Raw genomic sequence first — 18,154 nt, 5'->3', positions numbered from 1 at the left:
TCCGGGGTTTCCCAGCAATAAAGACCCGACTGAAGGCAACCGTCCAAACCGTGAGGTAGAGAAAGCTACCGCCAGAGCTAGAGCTCCCAGGGCCAGAGCCTGCGGGCAAACAGGGGCTCCCTTAGCCAACCTACCGCTGGGGAGTGGGTTACCGGTGGGAAGCCATCGGGGCCGAGAACATAACACCGGTGCAGGGAGAGACAGTTACCGCCAACCTTCCGGGAGTGACCGTCGCAGCCGTCTGTGTGACTCGTCCATCCAGCCGTTTGTTTTACCAGAGACTCCGTGTGCGTTACTGGCTGAGTAAGTACCACCGTGCCGTCTGGCACTGCGCTGCCCCGCGACCCTGCACCTGGCCAGGCCCCGCAATCCACCAAACAGACAACAACTCCGGGCCCCGGGACTACCAAAATCCCCCTACCCACGCAGGGGAGAGAAACATCCCAGCTGCTCCCTGTCATCGCTCCCGGGATCCCCGTACAGAGCAGCAGTGGTGCCCCAACCTCACCACACACCGTGGGTGGCGTCACAAACCGACATCCCAAACACCAAACAAACCATCCACCGAGCAGCAGCAGCAGCGCTGGACCCCGCCGCCCGCGACATTGACAACGTCCTTTATCTGTTCCAAGTAATGATTGTGTGTTTCAAAAGTTTTATTTACCTTTTTATATAGGAATGACTGAGGGAGAACCATTTTGGGATGCTATACGAGATTTTCTTTTTGGAATTCCATCAAATGAAACTATAGAATGTCATGAGCCCAAACCCATCCTGCTCAACACCGGAGAGGTACTGTATATATGAGAAATCCTCTTTATATTCTGATATTTCAAATGTCACAATCTTATTTTGCATGAACTTATCACCATACTATTGTGGTAATAAAGAGTAGGGTTACGTATACTATGCATCTGAATACTGGGAATGTTCAGGTGGATGGACCTATTCAGGTGAATAGACCTATTCTTTTTAATAGAAGGTGGCCCAATTCTATCGCATCGGGTATTCTAGAATTTATTGTGTAGTTAATGTATGATTTTTGTTATATATATAGATGTTGTTGTGTGTAGTTGCCAAGTGTTTGTGTAGGGCGCTGTAACTGTTCTGGGTGTTGTCCGGGTGTGGGTGTGTGTGAGAGCGGTGTTGTTTGTGTGTTGCGTTGTGTGTGTTGCGTTGTTTGTAGAGCGCTGTGTGTCTGCAGCGTTGTGTGTGTGTGGTGCTGTGAGTGTTGCGCGGTTTGTGTGGGTGTGTGTGTGTGTGGGGTGCGTGTGTGTGTTTTGGGGGAGGTATGTTTTGTGCAGTGTGTGTGTGTGTTGCACGGTGTGTGCGTATATTTGTGTGTGCCACGGTGTTTGTGTTGGGTGTTGTGTGTGTGCGGTGTTGTCTCTGTGTGTCGGTGTCTGTGTAGGGCGGTGTTTGTGGTTCCCAGTGTGTGTGTGGTGTGTGTTGTGCGGTGCGTGTGTGGCGGTGTGTGTGTTTTGGGGGAGGTGTGCACCCCCATCGTGCTCCATTCCCCATGCTGCGCACCTCTATCGTGCTCCATCCCCCATGCTGCACCCCCCCATCGTGCTCCATCCCCCATGCGGCACACCCCCATTGTGCACCATGCCCGATGCTGCGCACCCCCATTGTGCTCCATCCTCCATGCTGCGCACCCCCATCATGCTCCATCCCCCATGCTGCACACCCCTATCGTGCTTCATCCCCCCATGCTGCACACACCCCATCGTGCTTCATCCCCCATGCTGCGCACCCCCCATCGTGCACCATCCCCCATGCTGCGCACCCCTCAGAGAGGAGTATAATAGGAGGACTATAATAGGAGGAGTATAATAGGAGGAGTAGTCCTGGGTGGAGAGGAGTATAATAGGAGGAATAGTCCTGGGTGGAGAGGAGTATAATAGGAGGAGTAGTCCTGGGTGGAGAGGAAGATAATAGGAGGAGTAGTCCTGGGGGGAGAGGAGGATAATAGGAGGAGTAGTCCTGGGGGAGAGGAGTATAATAGGAGTAGTAGTCCTGGGGTGGGGGGAGAGGAGTATAATAGGAGGAGTAGCCCTGGGGGAAGAGGAGAATAATAGGAGTAGTAGTCCTGGGGAGAGAGGAGTATAATAGGAGTAGTAGTCCTGGGAAGAGCGGAGTATAATAGGAGCAGTAGTCCTGGGGGGTGAGGAGGATAATAGGAGCAGTAGTCCTGGGGGGTGAGGAGTATAATAGGAGGAGTAGTCCTGGAGGTGAGGAGTATAATAGGAGGAGTAGTCCTGGGGAGAGAGGAGTATAATAGGAGGAGTAGTCCTGGGGAGAGAGGAGTATAATAGGAGGAGTAGTCCTGGGGGGAGAGGAGTATAATAGGAGGAGTAGTCCTGGGGGGAGAGGAGGATAATAGGAGGAGTAGTCCTGGGAGGAGAGGAGTATAATAGGAGTAGTAGTCCTGGGGTGGGGGGAGAGGAGTATAATAGGAGGAGTAGTCCTGGGAAGAGCGGAGTATAATAGGAGCAGTAGTCCTGGGAAGAGAGGAGTATAATAGGAGCAGTAGTCCTGGGGGGTGAGGAGTATAATAGGAGGAGGAGTCCTGGGGGGTGAGGAGTATAATAGGAGGAGTAGTCCTGGGGGGTGAGGAGTATAATAGGAGGAGTAGTCCTGGGGAGAGCGGAGTATAATAGGAGCAGTAGTCCTGGGGGGTGAGGAGTATAATAGGAGGAGTAGTCCTGGGGGGTGAGGAGTATAATAGGAGGAGTAGTCCTGGGGAGAGCAGAGTATAATAGGAGCAGTAGTCCTGGGGGGTGAGGAGTATAATAGGAGGAGTAGTCCTGGAGGTGAGGAGTATAATAGGAGGAGTAGTCCTGGGGAGAGAGGAGTATAATAGGCGGAGTAGTCCTGGGGGGAGAGGTGTCTAATAGGTTGAGTAGTCCTGGCGGGGGAGGTGTCTAATAGGTGGAGTAGTTCTGTGGAAGAGGTGTCTAATAGGTGGAGTAGTCCTGGGGGGAGGTGTATAGGTGCCCAATGTGTGCGGGGGGAGGTGTATAGGTGCCCAATGTGTGCGGGGAGCGGGGCCGAGCGGCCAACATGTGCGGGGGGCGGGGACAAGCGGCCAACGAGTGCGAGGGCGGGGGCCGAGCGGCCAACGTGTGCGGGGGGTGGGGCCAAGTGGCCAATGTGTGCGGGGGGCAGGGCCGAGCGGCCACCGTGTGCGGGGGGCGGGGCCGAGAAGCCAATGAGTGCGGGGGCGGGGCCGGGCCGAGCGGCCAATGCGTGCGGGGGGTGGGGCCGGGCCGAGCTGAGCAGCCAATGCGACGGTTGTCACTGTAAGTCTGGTTTCACACTACGTTTATTTAACATCCGTCCATAACGTTTTTTTAGCGGAAAAACGGATCCAGTGCAAATGCGTTTTCACTTCAATGCATTTGCAATGGACTCGCGTCCACCTGCGTTCGCATGCGTTTGCGTGCGTTAGACACAGGATCCGTACTTTTGCGTTATTTTAACATGTTTCAAAAACGCTACTTGTAGCGTTTTTTACCTTTGTCAAAATAACGCATCTCACAGGATCCTTCACATTGCGCCGCGAGCTGCAATGCATTTCAATGAGCGCTGGATCCTGCCTAGCAGAATGCGTTGAGTTGCGTTGTAACAGGATCCTGCTTTTGTACTGAGCATGCCCAGAAAGTACTGAGCATGCCCAGAACCAGTCTCGCGTGATCTGTCTCTCTCTCTCCTCCTCCCTCCCTCATCCTCTCTATCTCTGTCTTTCCCCCTTCCTCTCCTCCCTCTCTCTCCCACCTGAGAACTGCGGACACTCGTAACCAAGGTAAATATCGGGTAACCACTTCTCTTAGTTACCCGATGTTTACGTTGGTTACGTGTGAAGGCAGCCCTGCTCCTAGCAGCTGCAGACACTCGTAACCAAGATAAATATCGGGTATCCAAGCCCGATGTTTACCTTGGTTACGAGCGTCTGCAGCTGTCAGAAGCCGGCTCCCAGTCTGGCACGTTTAGTTCCCCTCACTCCCAATCACATGACTCCAATGCCCGCCCCTAAACATCCAGTGACAGGATCCTGCAAAATAACAGATGCGTTAGCATGCGTTTTTTGCTGTAAAAGCAGGATCCGCTTTTGCAGCAAAAAAACGTTCCTGACGCATGTTAAAAAGACGTAGTGTGAAAGCAGCCTAATAACGTCATTTTGGAGCAAGACAGACAGAATAAGGCAATTATATATATAGAATATATCATATTTCTGCTTTTTGCAGGTCCGCCAAGGTATCCCATGGCATCCAACAATAATTGATGTTCAGATGATCACCATTGGATCCTTGGCCATTCTTGCTGTTCCAGGAGAGTTTACGTGAGTATCTGTAGATTATATTGATACTATGCAAAGAGTAAGTAAAAATATACAGTATAGTGAGCCTTGTTCCAATATTCGGGTGAACTTTAATATTATTGGATCTTCATGCTATATATATATATATATATATATATATATATATATATCTATATATATATATATATGTACTGAACAAAAATATAAATGTAGCTTTTTTGTTAAGACTTTTTATATGTACATGTGGCGCCCCTGAGGCTCAATCGCCACAGGGAATTGCATCTGGTTTAAGTTGTAATTTTCTCCCAAGTGAGAAGAGGTTAATCACTGGTTTCTGCCACTTTACACAAACCTCTAGCATGAGTCACCACATACAGGAAGCCAGACTGCAGGTGGGTACCATTGCAACGGGTAATCCCCAGCACTGGTGAGTCATTTCTGAGGTGGGGGCTGCTGTCAGTGAGTAGAAAGACAAACAGTTTCACGTTTAGTCACAGACAGTCTTGAGAGAGCAGCGTTTAACAGGCTGGCCCTGGGGTGGGAGTTAGGTGGAGATAGTCACAGGGCCAGGGGCCATAACACCGCACTGAGTCTGCAGGAATGAGACTGAAAGAGGGCGAGACATAGAGGCAGCTGGTGAAGATGTTGAGACAAAAGGAGATGGTAGCTGAGGTCGAGCCTAACCGTTCCCACAGTGCCAATGCAAGTCGGGGTGCAGGACCCTCGGTTGGGGACACCTTCACGGACAAATCTGCAGGAGATGGGTATTTCATGTCCCATTGTCCACTACCCACTTTCCCGGAGCACAGTGACATATAGGATCCGGGGTCATGGCTACGGTCAGACCCCATGGCGAGGACCCTCGTCACCTACATACGGGATGGGACACTTAACACTGACAGCGGGGTCCCCAAATTGCTTCACGCTATGGGGAACAATTTATCAGCGCAAGGAAGAAGGTCTCACACATTTCCACAGGCACCGATGATTGCCTCTGATTTACCGGCTGAAGTCCATGCATGGCGACAGAGAGCGGCACCTCCGGGACACCTTTAGAACTGTAAGTAAACGGAACTTTGAACCACAGCCCCCTGTGTCGTCCTTGTCATTGCCGGTGCCGTTGCCACGCGCTTCCATGCCATCAGCTGACCCCATCGTCCTCATCCTCCCTGGGGTTCGCTCCCTCTGTGGGGAGCTGAACTATCTGAGCTTCGTTAACATCAGCCCCAGAGGATAGCAACATTTCACAGCAGTGGCTAATCCCTGGCCGCACACCACGGGTGGCGCTGCAAAGCATCCCCCATTCCCATCCAACAACGCCCCTGGAAGTGGAAAAGTCGCAGGAATGGTTGGCGGCGGAGGAGGCCGAGACCCCAGTCACCGCTGCAACCGATTACACGCTTCCCAGGGACCCTTTGCCTTCCTTCCATCCCTCTCTACACCTTGCACCTATTTGTTTGTCATTTACATGTAGCCGACGGGGCCACGGAGCCGGGTCAGGCCAGTCACAGCAACCCCACGAAACCACTGGCCCAGTGATGAGTAACCCCTTAGGCCCTGTGGGGCGCTACATACACAAAAGGTTTTTTTTCTCTCGAATATTGTTCACAAATTTGTCTAAATCTGTGTTAGTGAGCACTTCTCCTTTACCGAGATAATCCATCCACCTCACAGGTGTGGCATATCAAGATGCTGATTAGACAGTATGATTATTGCACAGGTGTGCCTTAAGCTGGCACACTAAAATGCCACAGATATCGCAAGTTTTGAGGGAGCATGTAATTGGCATGCTGACTGCTAGAATGTCCACCAAAGCTGTTGGCCATGAATTCAATGTTCATTTTTCTACCATAAATCATCTCCAAAGGCGTTTCAGAGAATTTGGCAGTACATCCAACCGGCTGCACAACCGCAGGCCATGTGTAACCACACCAGCCCAAGACCTCAACATCCAGCATCTTCAGTTCCAAGATCATCTGAGAAAAAGAAGATATCCCCGGCACACTGTTTGTAACAGTGTGCCGGGGATATCTTCTTTTTCTCTGTTTTTTTCCCCCTGAGCACCTGTAACCGGTGACGCTAGGTCCTCCCACACCCCCCCAAGATCATCTGAGACTGGCCAGCGGGACACTTCCTGTAACAATCAGTTTACATAACCAAATAATTTCTGCACAAACTGTCAGAAAACATCTCAGAGAAGCTCATCTGCTACTCGTCATCCTCATCGGGGTCTCAGCCTGATTGCAGTTCGTTGTTGTAACCGACTTTAGTGGGCAAATGCTCACATTTGATTGCGTCTGGCTCGTCGGAGAGTTGTTCTCTTCACGGATGAATCCCAGTTTTCACTGTACAGAGCAGATAGCAGGATGCGTGTATAGTGTGACGTGAGAGAGCAGTTGGCTGGTGTCAACGTTGTGAATTGAGCGGTTCATGTTGGCGATGAGGTTATAATATGGTCAGGAGTAAGTTATGGACAACAAACGCAGGTTTTATTGATGGCACTTTGAATGCATGTGACAAGATCTTGAGACGTATTGTTGTGCCATTCATCCACAACCATCACCTCATGTTGCAGCGTGATAATGCACGGCCCCAACGATCTGTACACAATTCCCAGAAGCTGAAAACATCCGAATTCTTGCATAGCCAGCATACTCACCAGACATGTCACCCATTGAGCATGTTTGAGGTGCTCTGGATCGGAGTATGCGACAGCGTGTTCAAATTCCTGCCAATATCCAGCAATTTCGCACAGCAATTGAAAAAGAGCGGACCAACAATATACAGGCCACAATCAACAACCTGATCAACCCTATGCGAAGAAGATGTGTGGCAGTGACTGGTTTTGTGACTCCCCACCCCCACTTTTTAGTGTGACCTTTTATTGTGGCCAGCTTGAGGCACACCTGTACAATAATCTTAGCATCTTGATATGCCACACCTGTGAGGTGGATGGATTATTCAGGCAAAAGAGATGTGCTCACTATCTCAAATCCTCTTATATACTATATATTGGCCTTTCTATCGACAACTCATCCTATTAAAGACTATTTGTGATCATCTTGGCGAGGTTTCACTGTATATTCTATATATATGATAATGGGGTTGCCCAAAACTAAAAGCTTCATCTCAAATAATCCATGCAGAAAATGTAAACAATGATGTAATTTAGATCTATTAAAATGTACATATCTATGCTGTTCTTCTTCAAGTCCATTTGGTCGGTCAATTTTCACAAACTTCTGAAGAAGCGTTGTTTAAAACCCCTATCACACTAAAGGGTACTTTGCACGCTGTGACATCGCTAGCCGATGATAGCGATGCCGAGCGCGATAGTATCCGCCCCTGTCGCACATGCGATATGTTGTGATTGCTGCTGTAGCGAACATTATCACTATGGCAGCTTCACACGCACTTATCTGGTCGGCGACGTCACTGTGACTGAAGAAGAATCCCTCCTTCAAAGAGGCGGTGCATTCGGCGTCACAGCGACGTCACTAATCGGCCGGCCAATAGAAGCGGAGGGGCGGAGATGAGTGGGATGTAAACATCCCGCCCACCTTCTCCCTTCCGCATTGCCGTTAGACGGCGGGTGCAGATAAGGAGATGTTTGTCGCTCCTGTGGCTTCACACACAGCGATGTTTGGTGCTGCAGGAACGACAAACAACATCGTACCTGCGGACGCACCGACATTATGAAAATGAACGACGTGCCACAGATCACCAACTTTTGACTGTTTCATGCTCGTTCATCTTCTCTCCTAGGCTTCACACGTTGCGACGTCGTTACCGGCGCCGGATGTGCGTCACTTTCGATTTGACCCCGATGATATCGCTGTAGCGATGTCGCAACGTGCAAAGTACCCCTTAGTGTAGACTTAAATGGAGTGTCATTGCTGATGTCAGCTTAGGTGTATGGCTGGTATCACACTTGAGTGCGAGTCTCACATCGCATCACCTGGCACGGCCGCACACTCTCCTTGATAGGAGCGGGCTGGTTGCATGTATCTCTATGCAGCTGAGACGCTCCTGTCTGGAGAATGAGCGGCCATGCCAGGTAATGAGATGCGAGACTCATGCAAGTTACATTTGATGCACTCGCAAATGTGACTCTGACCTTAGTCTATGTCTCAGTTCCAATGAGCATGTGGCAGTGTGCACTCCCTCAATCCACTCATCCTTAACCTACATTTCACTCCACCAGTCTACTAAGAAATCACTAGCATTAACACCACTTCCACTGTCACTGCACACCGTGATTGACTGCTGATATTCACAAAACATCTGTGACTGCCATTGAAGAATGCCAAGAGAAGCAATATTAGGGGACATTTATTAAGACCTGTGCACTTTAAGCCATCGGTAATAAAAAACTTGCTTGTGTAATGAGCCAAAGTTTTTAAGAAACGCATCCGTTAATAAAACTGACGCATTGCTTGCTCTCCAGGCTGACATAGATTTGCATTATAATTTACACCCCTTTGTGGAGTGCATTATAGTAAATCTTGCATACTCCCTACTTTTAAAAAAATGACATGGGCAGAGTGTGGAAATGTACAAAATTGCAAACTTTGAGTACATATGTTATGCACTGTGATTTGCAACTTTTTTTTACCCCAAAAGGTGGGGTAAATACAATAATAAATGTGCCCCATTATATTAAAGAGAATCTCTCAGCACGATTTTTCTAATGTAAAAAAAAGACATGGCTGTAATGACGCTGTAATACAGATTAACTACGGTACATACCTTAGGTGAAGAAATCTGCTTTGTGGTTGCTTTTTAATTACTATTTGATGTTTTCTGCGAATTAGATTTCATTGCACGGAGCCAGACTGTATACTGAGTCATCTCCTCCCTGTCTGTGATTCCCTGGCTCTCCGCCAGCTTTCAGTGTTTGAATGTCAGGTCACTGCTGAGATTTCCAACAGATGAAGCAGGTCATTCTAAAGGGTACTTTACATGCTGCGACATCGCTAGCGATCTCGTTAGCGATGTGAAATTCTAGATCGCAAGTGCGAGGTCATTTTATGCATGTGCGATCTCGAAAGATCGCACTTGCGATCTAGAATTTCACATCGCTAACGAGATCGCTAGCGATGTCGCAGCATGTAAAGTACCCTTTAGACCAGAGGCAGGCAGAGGACCTGGGAATCATAAACAATGAGGAAAAGACCCAATGTGCAGTCTGGCCCCTGGTATTCTCTTCCCTGTTTGGCCTTCTGCTTGCTTTCGACCTTTGAGTGATAGGTCACTGCTGAGACTTCAAACAGATGAGGCAGGTCATTCACAGACCAGCGGCAGGCAGAGGGACTGGGGAATCACAAACAGGGAGGAGAAGACCCAGTGTACAGTCCTGCCCGTGTTCACTAAAATCTAATTAGCACAAAATTCAAAAGGTGATTAAACAAGAACCAGAAAGTGTATTTCTTCCCCAAAGGTATCAATCTAGTCTGTATTACAGCGCCGTTACAGCCATAGGTTTACTTTATATTAGAAAATGATTCTGACAGATTCTGTTTAAGGATTTCATACCATTTGATGAGTTTCAGATTTTATCCTCCAGAGACTGCTGGTAATTGTGTGGATGTCATCAAAATATCTTAATTTTTGGCTTAATAATATTTTTTGACAGGACAATGTCTGGAAGAAGATTAAGAGAAGCTGTGAAACAGGTATAAAACTGAATTACTACTATTTGATTACACAGGTGTCTACGGGTTGTTTCCTAGCTCACAGATATGTTCCGTGGGAGTAGTGAAGAGATAGTGAGCCACATAACAATTCATTTTTTAAGTTCAGGAGTCCAATATATACCCTTCATATAATAAACTTCCTCTGATATTGGCTGTGCGAAGAAAATATTTGATAATTTAGCTACATCATGGGTAAGTTAGGTAAAACTGACCTTCAACTACCATAAGATAAAATAACATTATGAATATAAAATACTTCATGCAATCATCACTATTACCTCTATAAGCATCCTAAAATGTATAATAATAGGTTATATATTTTTATTATCTAAGAGTACATTTTAATCTTTTCCTGTTTAACTTTTTTTAATAGAAAAAGTAGATATTGATCCATTCCCACACAAAACCCTTATAGATAATACTAATTGCCCAGGAACTGCCCTTACTGGTGTATGGGGCCTGGTTAAGAGGTGGGCCCAGCCCGGGGTAACTACTTAGCTTTATTACACCCTGGGCCCAGGCCCCAGTCATAGTATGATGGCCGCAACCTGCAGGTACTAGATGACATACATTGCTCTGCCCCACTGCCACTGGCGCCACCACATGGCTAATTTCCATGGAACAGCAGGTCACATGCAAATTAGCCATGTAGTGGCGTGCACTGACACAGCATAAAGTGTCCGCAGCAGAGGGGTCGGCCATGTCTGACATCATCAGTGACGTCAGCAGCTGCCAGCTACTCTCCTTTGCTTCGGCCACTTTATGCTGGATGAGGCAGTATGTGTGGGGGATATTATACAGAGGGGCAGTGTGGGAGAGATTATAGATTGGAGTGGTGTAGGGAGTATATTATTTGTTCAATTTTCTGGGGGAAATACTTCATTTTCTGGAACAATTTCAAGGGTGCCAATACTTTCAACCATGACTATGTATGTGTATATATACAGTACATATATGCTGCCAGCAGATCGTATTTGATGGCAACTACTGATGTATGATTGGTGAGGATGTGCTGCAGAAGTGGAATGTTTCCAAATGTGGCAGTGGGACTATGGAAGGTTTGAGGGTTGGAGTTGGAGTGGAGCCTGGGCGGAGCCTTCAGGGGCCAAAAAATGTTGCCAGTGTGGGGGCCTGAAATTCCTGGTGGCAGCCCTGACACGAATAATATAAAACATGTATTGTTGATAACACTTACTCCTGTTTAATATGAATGTATTCCTTGCTCCAACCTACAGGCAAATCATATAATGGTGCACAGATCAAGTTTGTGAGGCTTCAATCAATACTTCCAAAAATCGTGGCAATTACATTTCTCACCCAGCACCAGGTTTAAAAAAAAAATCAAGAAATCTTAATTAAATCGTCATTAGAAATGTATCCTCTAGACATGCAGTTCCTCTGACGCATTTCAAGTCAATCTGAGTCTTAGTAATAAACAGATTAATAGATTTTATCTATGACAGAGTCAGATCGACTTGAATCGCATCAGAAGAGAACAACATGTCTAGAGAATGCATTTCTAATACAGATTTTTTTTTATTTCTTTTACAGCTGGTGCTGGATCAGAAACTTAATTTTCACAGCCCCAAGTATATTATAGGAATATATTCAATCACCTGTGTAATGTATTACATACAGAAAGTTGCCAAAATTAATATAAACATGGAAAAAAAGAGGAATTACACCATCCTTTGTATGGGTAACAACATTTGAAAACTCATTTTAATGATATTTGTTTGCTCTTGGATTAGTTTCCTTGCAATATTTAAAGGGGTGGTTCACCCATATTTTTTATTGTCTAGTTCGATATTATATTGAGAAACAATGTTTCTCTCAAATACCTTGTGTAGGCAACAGTGCCTGTGAGAGGCGCTATTGCAGATCGCTATTTCCGCTCCAGTGACGTCACCGTCAAGTGCCGCACACGTCACATCCGTGCAGCCGGCTGCATTCTTCCAGACTCACTGGGCTGTGGGCGGTGTTTCATCGCTTGTAACAGCCCGCCTGCTCCCCCCTCCCTCCTCCCTCACAGCACAGTGCGTCTCCTCCTCCCCCTACCTCCTCCATCACAGCACAGCGCGTCTCCTGCTCCCCCCTCCCTCCTCCCTCACAGCACAGCGCTTCTCCTGCTCCCCCCTCCCTCCTGCCTCACAACACAGCGTGTCTCCTGTTCCCCCTCCGTCCTCCCTCACAGCACAGCGCGTCTCTTGCTCCCCCCTCCCTCCTCCCTCAAAGCACAGCACGTCTCCTGCTCCCCCCTCCCTCCTCCATCACAGCACAGCGCGTCTCCTGCTCCCCCCTCCCTCCTCCCTCACAGCACAGCGCTTCTCCTGCTCCCCCCTCCCTCCTGCCTCACAACACAGCGTGTCTCCTGTTCCCCCTCCGTCCTCCCTCACAGCACAGCGCGTCTCTTGCTCCCCCCTCCCTCCTCCCTCAAAGCACAGCACGTCTCCTGCTCCCCCCTCCCTCCTCCATCACAGCACAGCGCGTCTCCTGCTCCCTCCTCCCTCACAGCACAGAGCGTCGCGTCTCTTGCTTGCAGTGTTCTGCTGTGAGGGAGGAGGGAGGGGGAGCAGGAGACGCGCTGTGCTGTGAGGGAGGATGGAGGGGGAGCAGGAGACGCTCTGTGCTGTGAGGGAGGAGGGAGGGGGGAGCAGGGAGCAGATGGGCTGTGACAGCAGTTAAACAACGCCCACAGCCCAGTGAGTCTGGAAGAATGCGGCCGGCTGCATGGATGTGATGTGTGCGGCACCTGACGGTGACGTCACTGGAGCGGGAACAGCGGTCTGCAATAGCGCCTCTTAGGGTACTTTCACACATCCGGACTTTTGCTCTGCGGCACAATACAGCGTTCTGCAGAAAAACCGCAACCGGCTTTTGTAACGCCGATTGCGGTTTTTTTTGCATTGACTTACATTAGTGCCGCATTGTGCCGTAGGGGCTTGCGTTCGGTCCGGTTTTTGCCGCATGCGGCAGATTTAGCCGATGCGGCGGCCGGATCGAACGTACCCTGCAACGTTTTTTGCTCCGGCAAAAAACACCGCATCGCGCCGCATCCGGCCGCTGCGGCGCATTTTTCAATGCATCCCTATGGAGGCCGGATGCGGCGCGATGCGGAAAAAACCGCATCCGGTCGCCGCATGCGGTATTTTCCACTGCGCATGCTCAGTAGCATGCCGCAACCGGAAAAAACCGGACCGGCCGCATGTAAAAACTGATGCAAAGGATGCGGTGTTTTCACCGCATCCGTTGCATAGTTTTCACAGCCGGATTGAGCCGCAGGGCTCAAACCGGATGTGTGAAAGTAGCCTTACAGGCACTCTTGCCAACACAAGGTATTTGAGAGAAGCCTTGTTTCTCAATATATTATTGAACTAGACAATAAAAAATATGGGTGAACCACCCTTTTAAGTTTAACCAGCCATGATAGCATGGTGTGCAGCCTACAGGCCCCTATAAGTATTTGGTAACAGTCAGCCAAATTCACTGATTTTAGTGAAGCGGTCGTCCATCTAATTCTCTGCTGACTGATGACATATGGGGAGATAAGGATCACAGGGGTTAGTAGTTTTTGAATATTTGGGCTGCCATATGGGTTTGACAGTGGCTTTCTCCATTTTCACCCATGCTCTTCCATGTATAAGGGTAAATTGGAAGAGATAGTTGTTGGCAGAGCTGTTATCTAAGGCATATGTGCACATTATGAACAACAGATTGGGAAATATTAAGGCAATGTATGTCTGTACCCCTGCAACTCTACTTACTAGATTAGAGAAGTACAGTCATGGCCAAAAGTTTTGAGAATGACACCAAAATTATATTTTCGCATGATCTGTTGCCTTCTGGTTTTTAATTGTGTTTGTCTGATGTTTACATCACATAGAGAAATATAATTGCAATCATATTATGAGTACCAAAAGGTTATATTGACAGTTAGAATGAGTTAATGCAGCAAGTCAATATTTGCAGTGTTGACCCTTCTTCTTCAGGACCTCTGCAATTCTCCCTGGCATACTCTCAATCAACTTCTGGATCAAATCCTGACTGATAGCTGTCCATTCTTGCATAAGCATTGCTTGCATTTTGCCAGAATTTGTTGGTTTTTGTTTGTCCACCCGTCTCTTGATGATTGCCCACAAGTTCTCAATGGGATTAAGATCTGGGGAGTTTCCAGGCCATGGACCCAAAATCTCTATGTTTTCTTCCATGAGCCATTTAGTGATCACCTTTGCTTTATGGCAAGGTGCTCCATCATGCTGGGAAAGGCATTGTTGGGCGCCAAACTGCTCTTGGACAGTTGGGAGAAGTTGCTCTTGGAGAACATTCTGGTACCATTCTTTATTCATGGCTGTGCTTTTAGGCAAGACTGTAAGTGAGCCGATTCCCTTGGCTGAGAAGCAACCCCACACATGAATCGTTTCCGGATGCTTAACAGTTGGCATGAGTCAAGACTGGTGGTAGCGCTCACCTCTTCTTCTCCTAATAAGCTGTTTTCCAGATGTCCCAAACAATCGAAAAGGGGATTCATCTGAGAAAATGACTTTACCCCAGTCCTCAGCAGTCCACTCCCTGTACCTTTTGCAGAATATCAGTCAGTCCCTGATGTTTTTTCTGGAGAGAAGTGGCTTCTTTGCTGCCCTCCTTGAAACCAGGCCTTGCTCAAGCAGTCTGCGCCTCACAGTGCGTGCAGAAGCACTCACACCAGCCTGCTGCCATTGCTGAGCTAGCTCGGCACTGCTGTAGTCCGATCCCGCAGCTGAAACAGTTTTAAGATACGGTCCTGGCGTTTGCTGGTCCTTCTTGGGCGCCCTGGAGCCTTTTTGGCAACAATGGAAGCTCTCTCCTTGAAGTTCTTGATAATGCGATAGATTGTTGACTGAGGTGCAATCTTTGTAGCTGCGATACTCTTCCCTGTTAGGCCATTTTTGTGCAGAGCAATGATGGCTGCACGTGTTTCTTTAGAGATAACCATGGTTAACTGAAGAGAAACAATGATACCAAACACCAGGCTCCTTTTAAAGTGTCCAGTGGTGTCATTCTTACTTAATCATGACTGATTGATCGCCATGCCTGTCCTCATCAACACCCACACCTGTGTTAATGGAACAATCACTAAAACAATGTTAGCTGCTCCTTTTAAGACAGGAATGCAATGATGTTGAAATGTGTTTTGGGGGTTAAAGTTCATTTTCTTAGCCAATATTGACTTTGCAAGTAATTGCTGTTAAGCTGATCACTCTTTATGACATTCTGGAGTGTATGCAAATTGCCATTAGAAAAACTTAAGCAGTAGACTTTGTAAAAATTAATATTTGTAGCATTCTCAAAACTTTTGGCCATAACTGTACATGTTAACCTTATTTATATGGTTAGAATATAATGTAAATGTATGTCTGAAGTTCAGTTTGGAGAGGAGTGTGGGCTGGAGCTAAATGTAGCTCCAGCAGGAAAGTTCAAGTTGAACGGTACAAGGGTAGGAGCCCTGGTGCCACTGGCTAGGAGGCAGACGGTGGTCTTCATCAGCAGGACATGGGAAGACGGCTCGGCAGAACCAAGATGGACCGGGACAGGGTTGTAGCCCGCCGCTACCGACACGGGGAACCGACCCGGAAACCGTAGCACAAAGGGAGGTACTCGAACCCTGAAGCCAGAACCAGAAAGAAGTGGACTGGTTAATTCACCGATTGAGGCCAGGACTAGAGGTCCTGTCCCACCCAAAGTCCCTCATAGAAGCCACCAGCCCACCGATAGGGATAAGAGGTCACCGCCAGGGCCCATAGATCCCACGGGCCAGCATCTGTGGGCACGGCTCCTTAGGCCACATCCAGCCGGGAGCGGACTCCTAAGTTTCACACTAGGAAAGTCCACCTTACATGAACAGTGCAGAGGAAAAGGATAGAGACCACCAGCCGGGTGGGGGACCCGAAAGCAACCGGCCACGGCACCGGCCACCATCACCTTGGTTTACCAGAGACTTGTGTGGTTCATTAACAGTGAGTACACCAACACTCCCTGCGGTCGCTATCCCCTGCACCAAGCCACCAGGCCCCGGGGCCACCATCCCTGCCCACAGAGGGGTTAACAACTTGCTGCACAACATCTCCCCCGGGTGCCCCAAAACAGCAGCGGTGGTGTCCCACCTCACCACACACCATGGGTGGCATCACAAACTTACTACGGCCTAGCCCGTACATCTACGTCCCCCCATTTATTCAGCGTGTCCAAAGACCCTCGAGCCACCACCCCTGAAGGCCCGGATCCGAGCAGCGCCGGCACGGGGGCGGTAAACCCCGAAACTTGGCTTCACGAACAGGATACTTACCCATCCACTTACCTTGTGGAAGTACGCCTTGTATTGGACAGTCAGCGGTGATCCGTTGCAAAATTTTCTGAAGTCGCCATCTTGCCGCCATTTTGGGCGTGAAAACTACAGCCCAGCGTCTTCTTCCCCGAGAAAAGGGCGCAAAAGCCGAAGCCCCGCCCCCTGGGAACGCAGCCGGAAAGCGAGCCCGGAAGTCGAAAAACGAAACTAAGAGGCTGCAAAAAGAGGTGTCGGCAAAAGACCAAGGGGGGGGGGCGGGTGAAGATTCTGCGACATGTGACCGAGCAGATAAAGGGCAAGGACTCCAGGACCCTGCCACCCTTCTTCTTCCTGGATACCACCAACCGTGCAGCATGGCCGACCCATCTGGCAAGCCCGTAGTGAAGGAGCCCGTGCCCGGAACAGCCGACTGGGTGTAAGCCCAGATGGAGTGTATGTGCCGCCGGATCCAGGCACAGGCAAGCTTTCTGCTCAAAAGATGGACGGCCGAGATGGCTGAGTTGACCGCAGCCGTTCGGGCCCGTGAAGTGGAAGCAGCCTCGGAGGAGCGGGTAAGAGACCCATGCCCCTATGTCCCTCAGGGACCGGCCAACCAGGCTGAGGGGCCCAGTCTGCCCCTGCCCGCCACGCTGCCTCTCTCGCCGCCTGTACCTGTTGCTGACACCCCGCTCGGTCAGCTGCCAACACCGGCAGCAGTGCCCGTTCCGTCAGCCCGTGAGGACCAGCCAGCGGAAGCCGCCAGCAGCAAGCCCGTCACCAACCCCGGCACCTACAGTTAGGTCCAGAAATATTTGGACAGTGACACAAGTTTTGTTATCTTAGCTGTTTACAAAAACATGTTCAGAAATACAATTCTATATATAATATGGGCTGAAAGTGCACACTCCCAGCTGCAATATGAGAGTTTTCACATCCAAATCGGAGAAAGGGTTTAGGAATCATAGCTCTGTAATGCATAGCCTCCTCTTTTTCAAGGGACCAAAAGTAATTGGACAAGGGACTCTAAGGGCTGCAATTAACTCTGAAGGCGTCTCCCTCGTTAACCTGTAATCAATGAAGTAGTTAAAAGGTCTGGGGTTGATTACAGGTGTGTGGTTTTGCATTTGGAAGCTGTTGCTGTGACCAGACAACATGCGGTCTAAGGAACTCTCAATTGAGGTGAAGCAGAACATCCTGAGGCTGAAAAAAAAGAACAAATCCATCAGAGAGATAGCAGACATGCTTGGAGTAGCAAAATCAACAGTCGGGTACATTCTGAGAAAAAAGGAATTGACTGGTGAGCTTGGGAACTCAAAAAGGCCTGGGCGTCCACGGATGACAACAGTGGTGGATGATCGCCGCATACTTTCTTTGGTGAAGAAGAACCCGTTCACAACATCAACTGAAGTCCAGAACACTCTCAGTGAAGTAGATGTATCTGTCTCTAAGTCAACAGTAAAGAGAAGACTCCATGAAAGTAAATACAAAGGGTTCACATCTAGATGCAAACCATTCATCAATTCCAAAAATAGACAGGCCAGAGTTAAATTTGCTGAAAAACACCTCATGAAGCCAGCTCAGTTCTGGAAAAGTATTCTATGGACAGATGAGACCAAGATCAACCTGTACCAGAATGATGGGAAGAAAAAAGTTTGGAGAAGAAAGGGAACGGCACATGATCCAAGGCACACCACATCCTCTGTAAAACATGGTGGAGGCAACGTGATGGCATGGGCATGCATGGCTTTCAATGGCACTGGGTCACTTGTGTTTATTGATGACATAACAGCAGACAAGAGTAGCCGGATGAATTCTGAAGTGTACCGGGATATA

The 18,154-nt window shown here is 48.7% G+C and overlaps 1 protein-coding gene across 1 annotated transcript in view; it reads left to right on the top strand.

The window, feature by feature from the left end:
• The window catches only part of LOC142310902 (putative neutral ceramidase C), a 149,623-nt gene that overhangs the window by 83,427 nt on the left and 48,042 nt on the right, over positions 1-18,154 (top strand). Inside the window, exons 13-15 of the mRNA XM_075348725.1 lie at positions 677-792; positions 4,251-4,345; positions 9,960-9,999. Coding sequence (XP_075204840.1) covers positions 677-792; positions 4,251-4,345; positions 9,960-9,999 — 251 coding nt within the window. The remainder of the gene's footprint in view (positions 1-676; positions 793-4,250; positions 4,346-9,959; positions 10,000-18,154) is intronic.

This window comes from Anomaloglossus baeobatrachus, chromosome 5, assembly GCF_048569485.1.
Source record: "Anomaloglossus baeobatrachus isolate aAnoBae1 chromosome 5, aAnoBae1.hap1, whole genome shotgun sequence".
In the NCBI taxonomy this organism is placed as follows: Eukaryota; Metazoa; Chordata; class Amphibia; order Anura; family Aromobatidae; genus Anomaloglossus; species Anomaloglossus baeobatrachus.
This window is presented reverse-complemented; position numbering and strand designations above follow the sequence as displayed.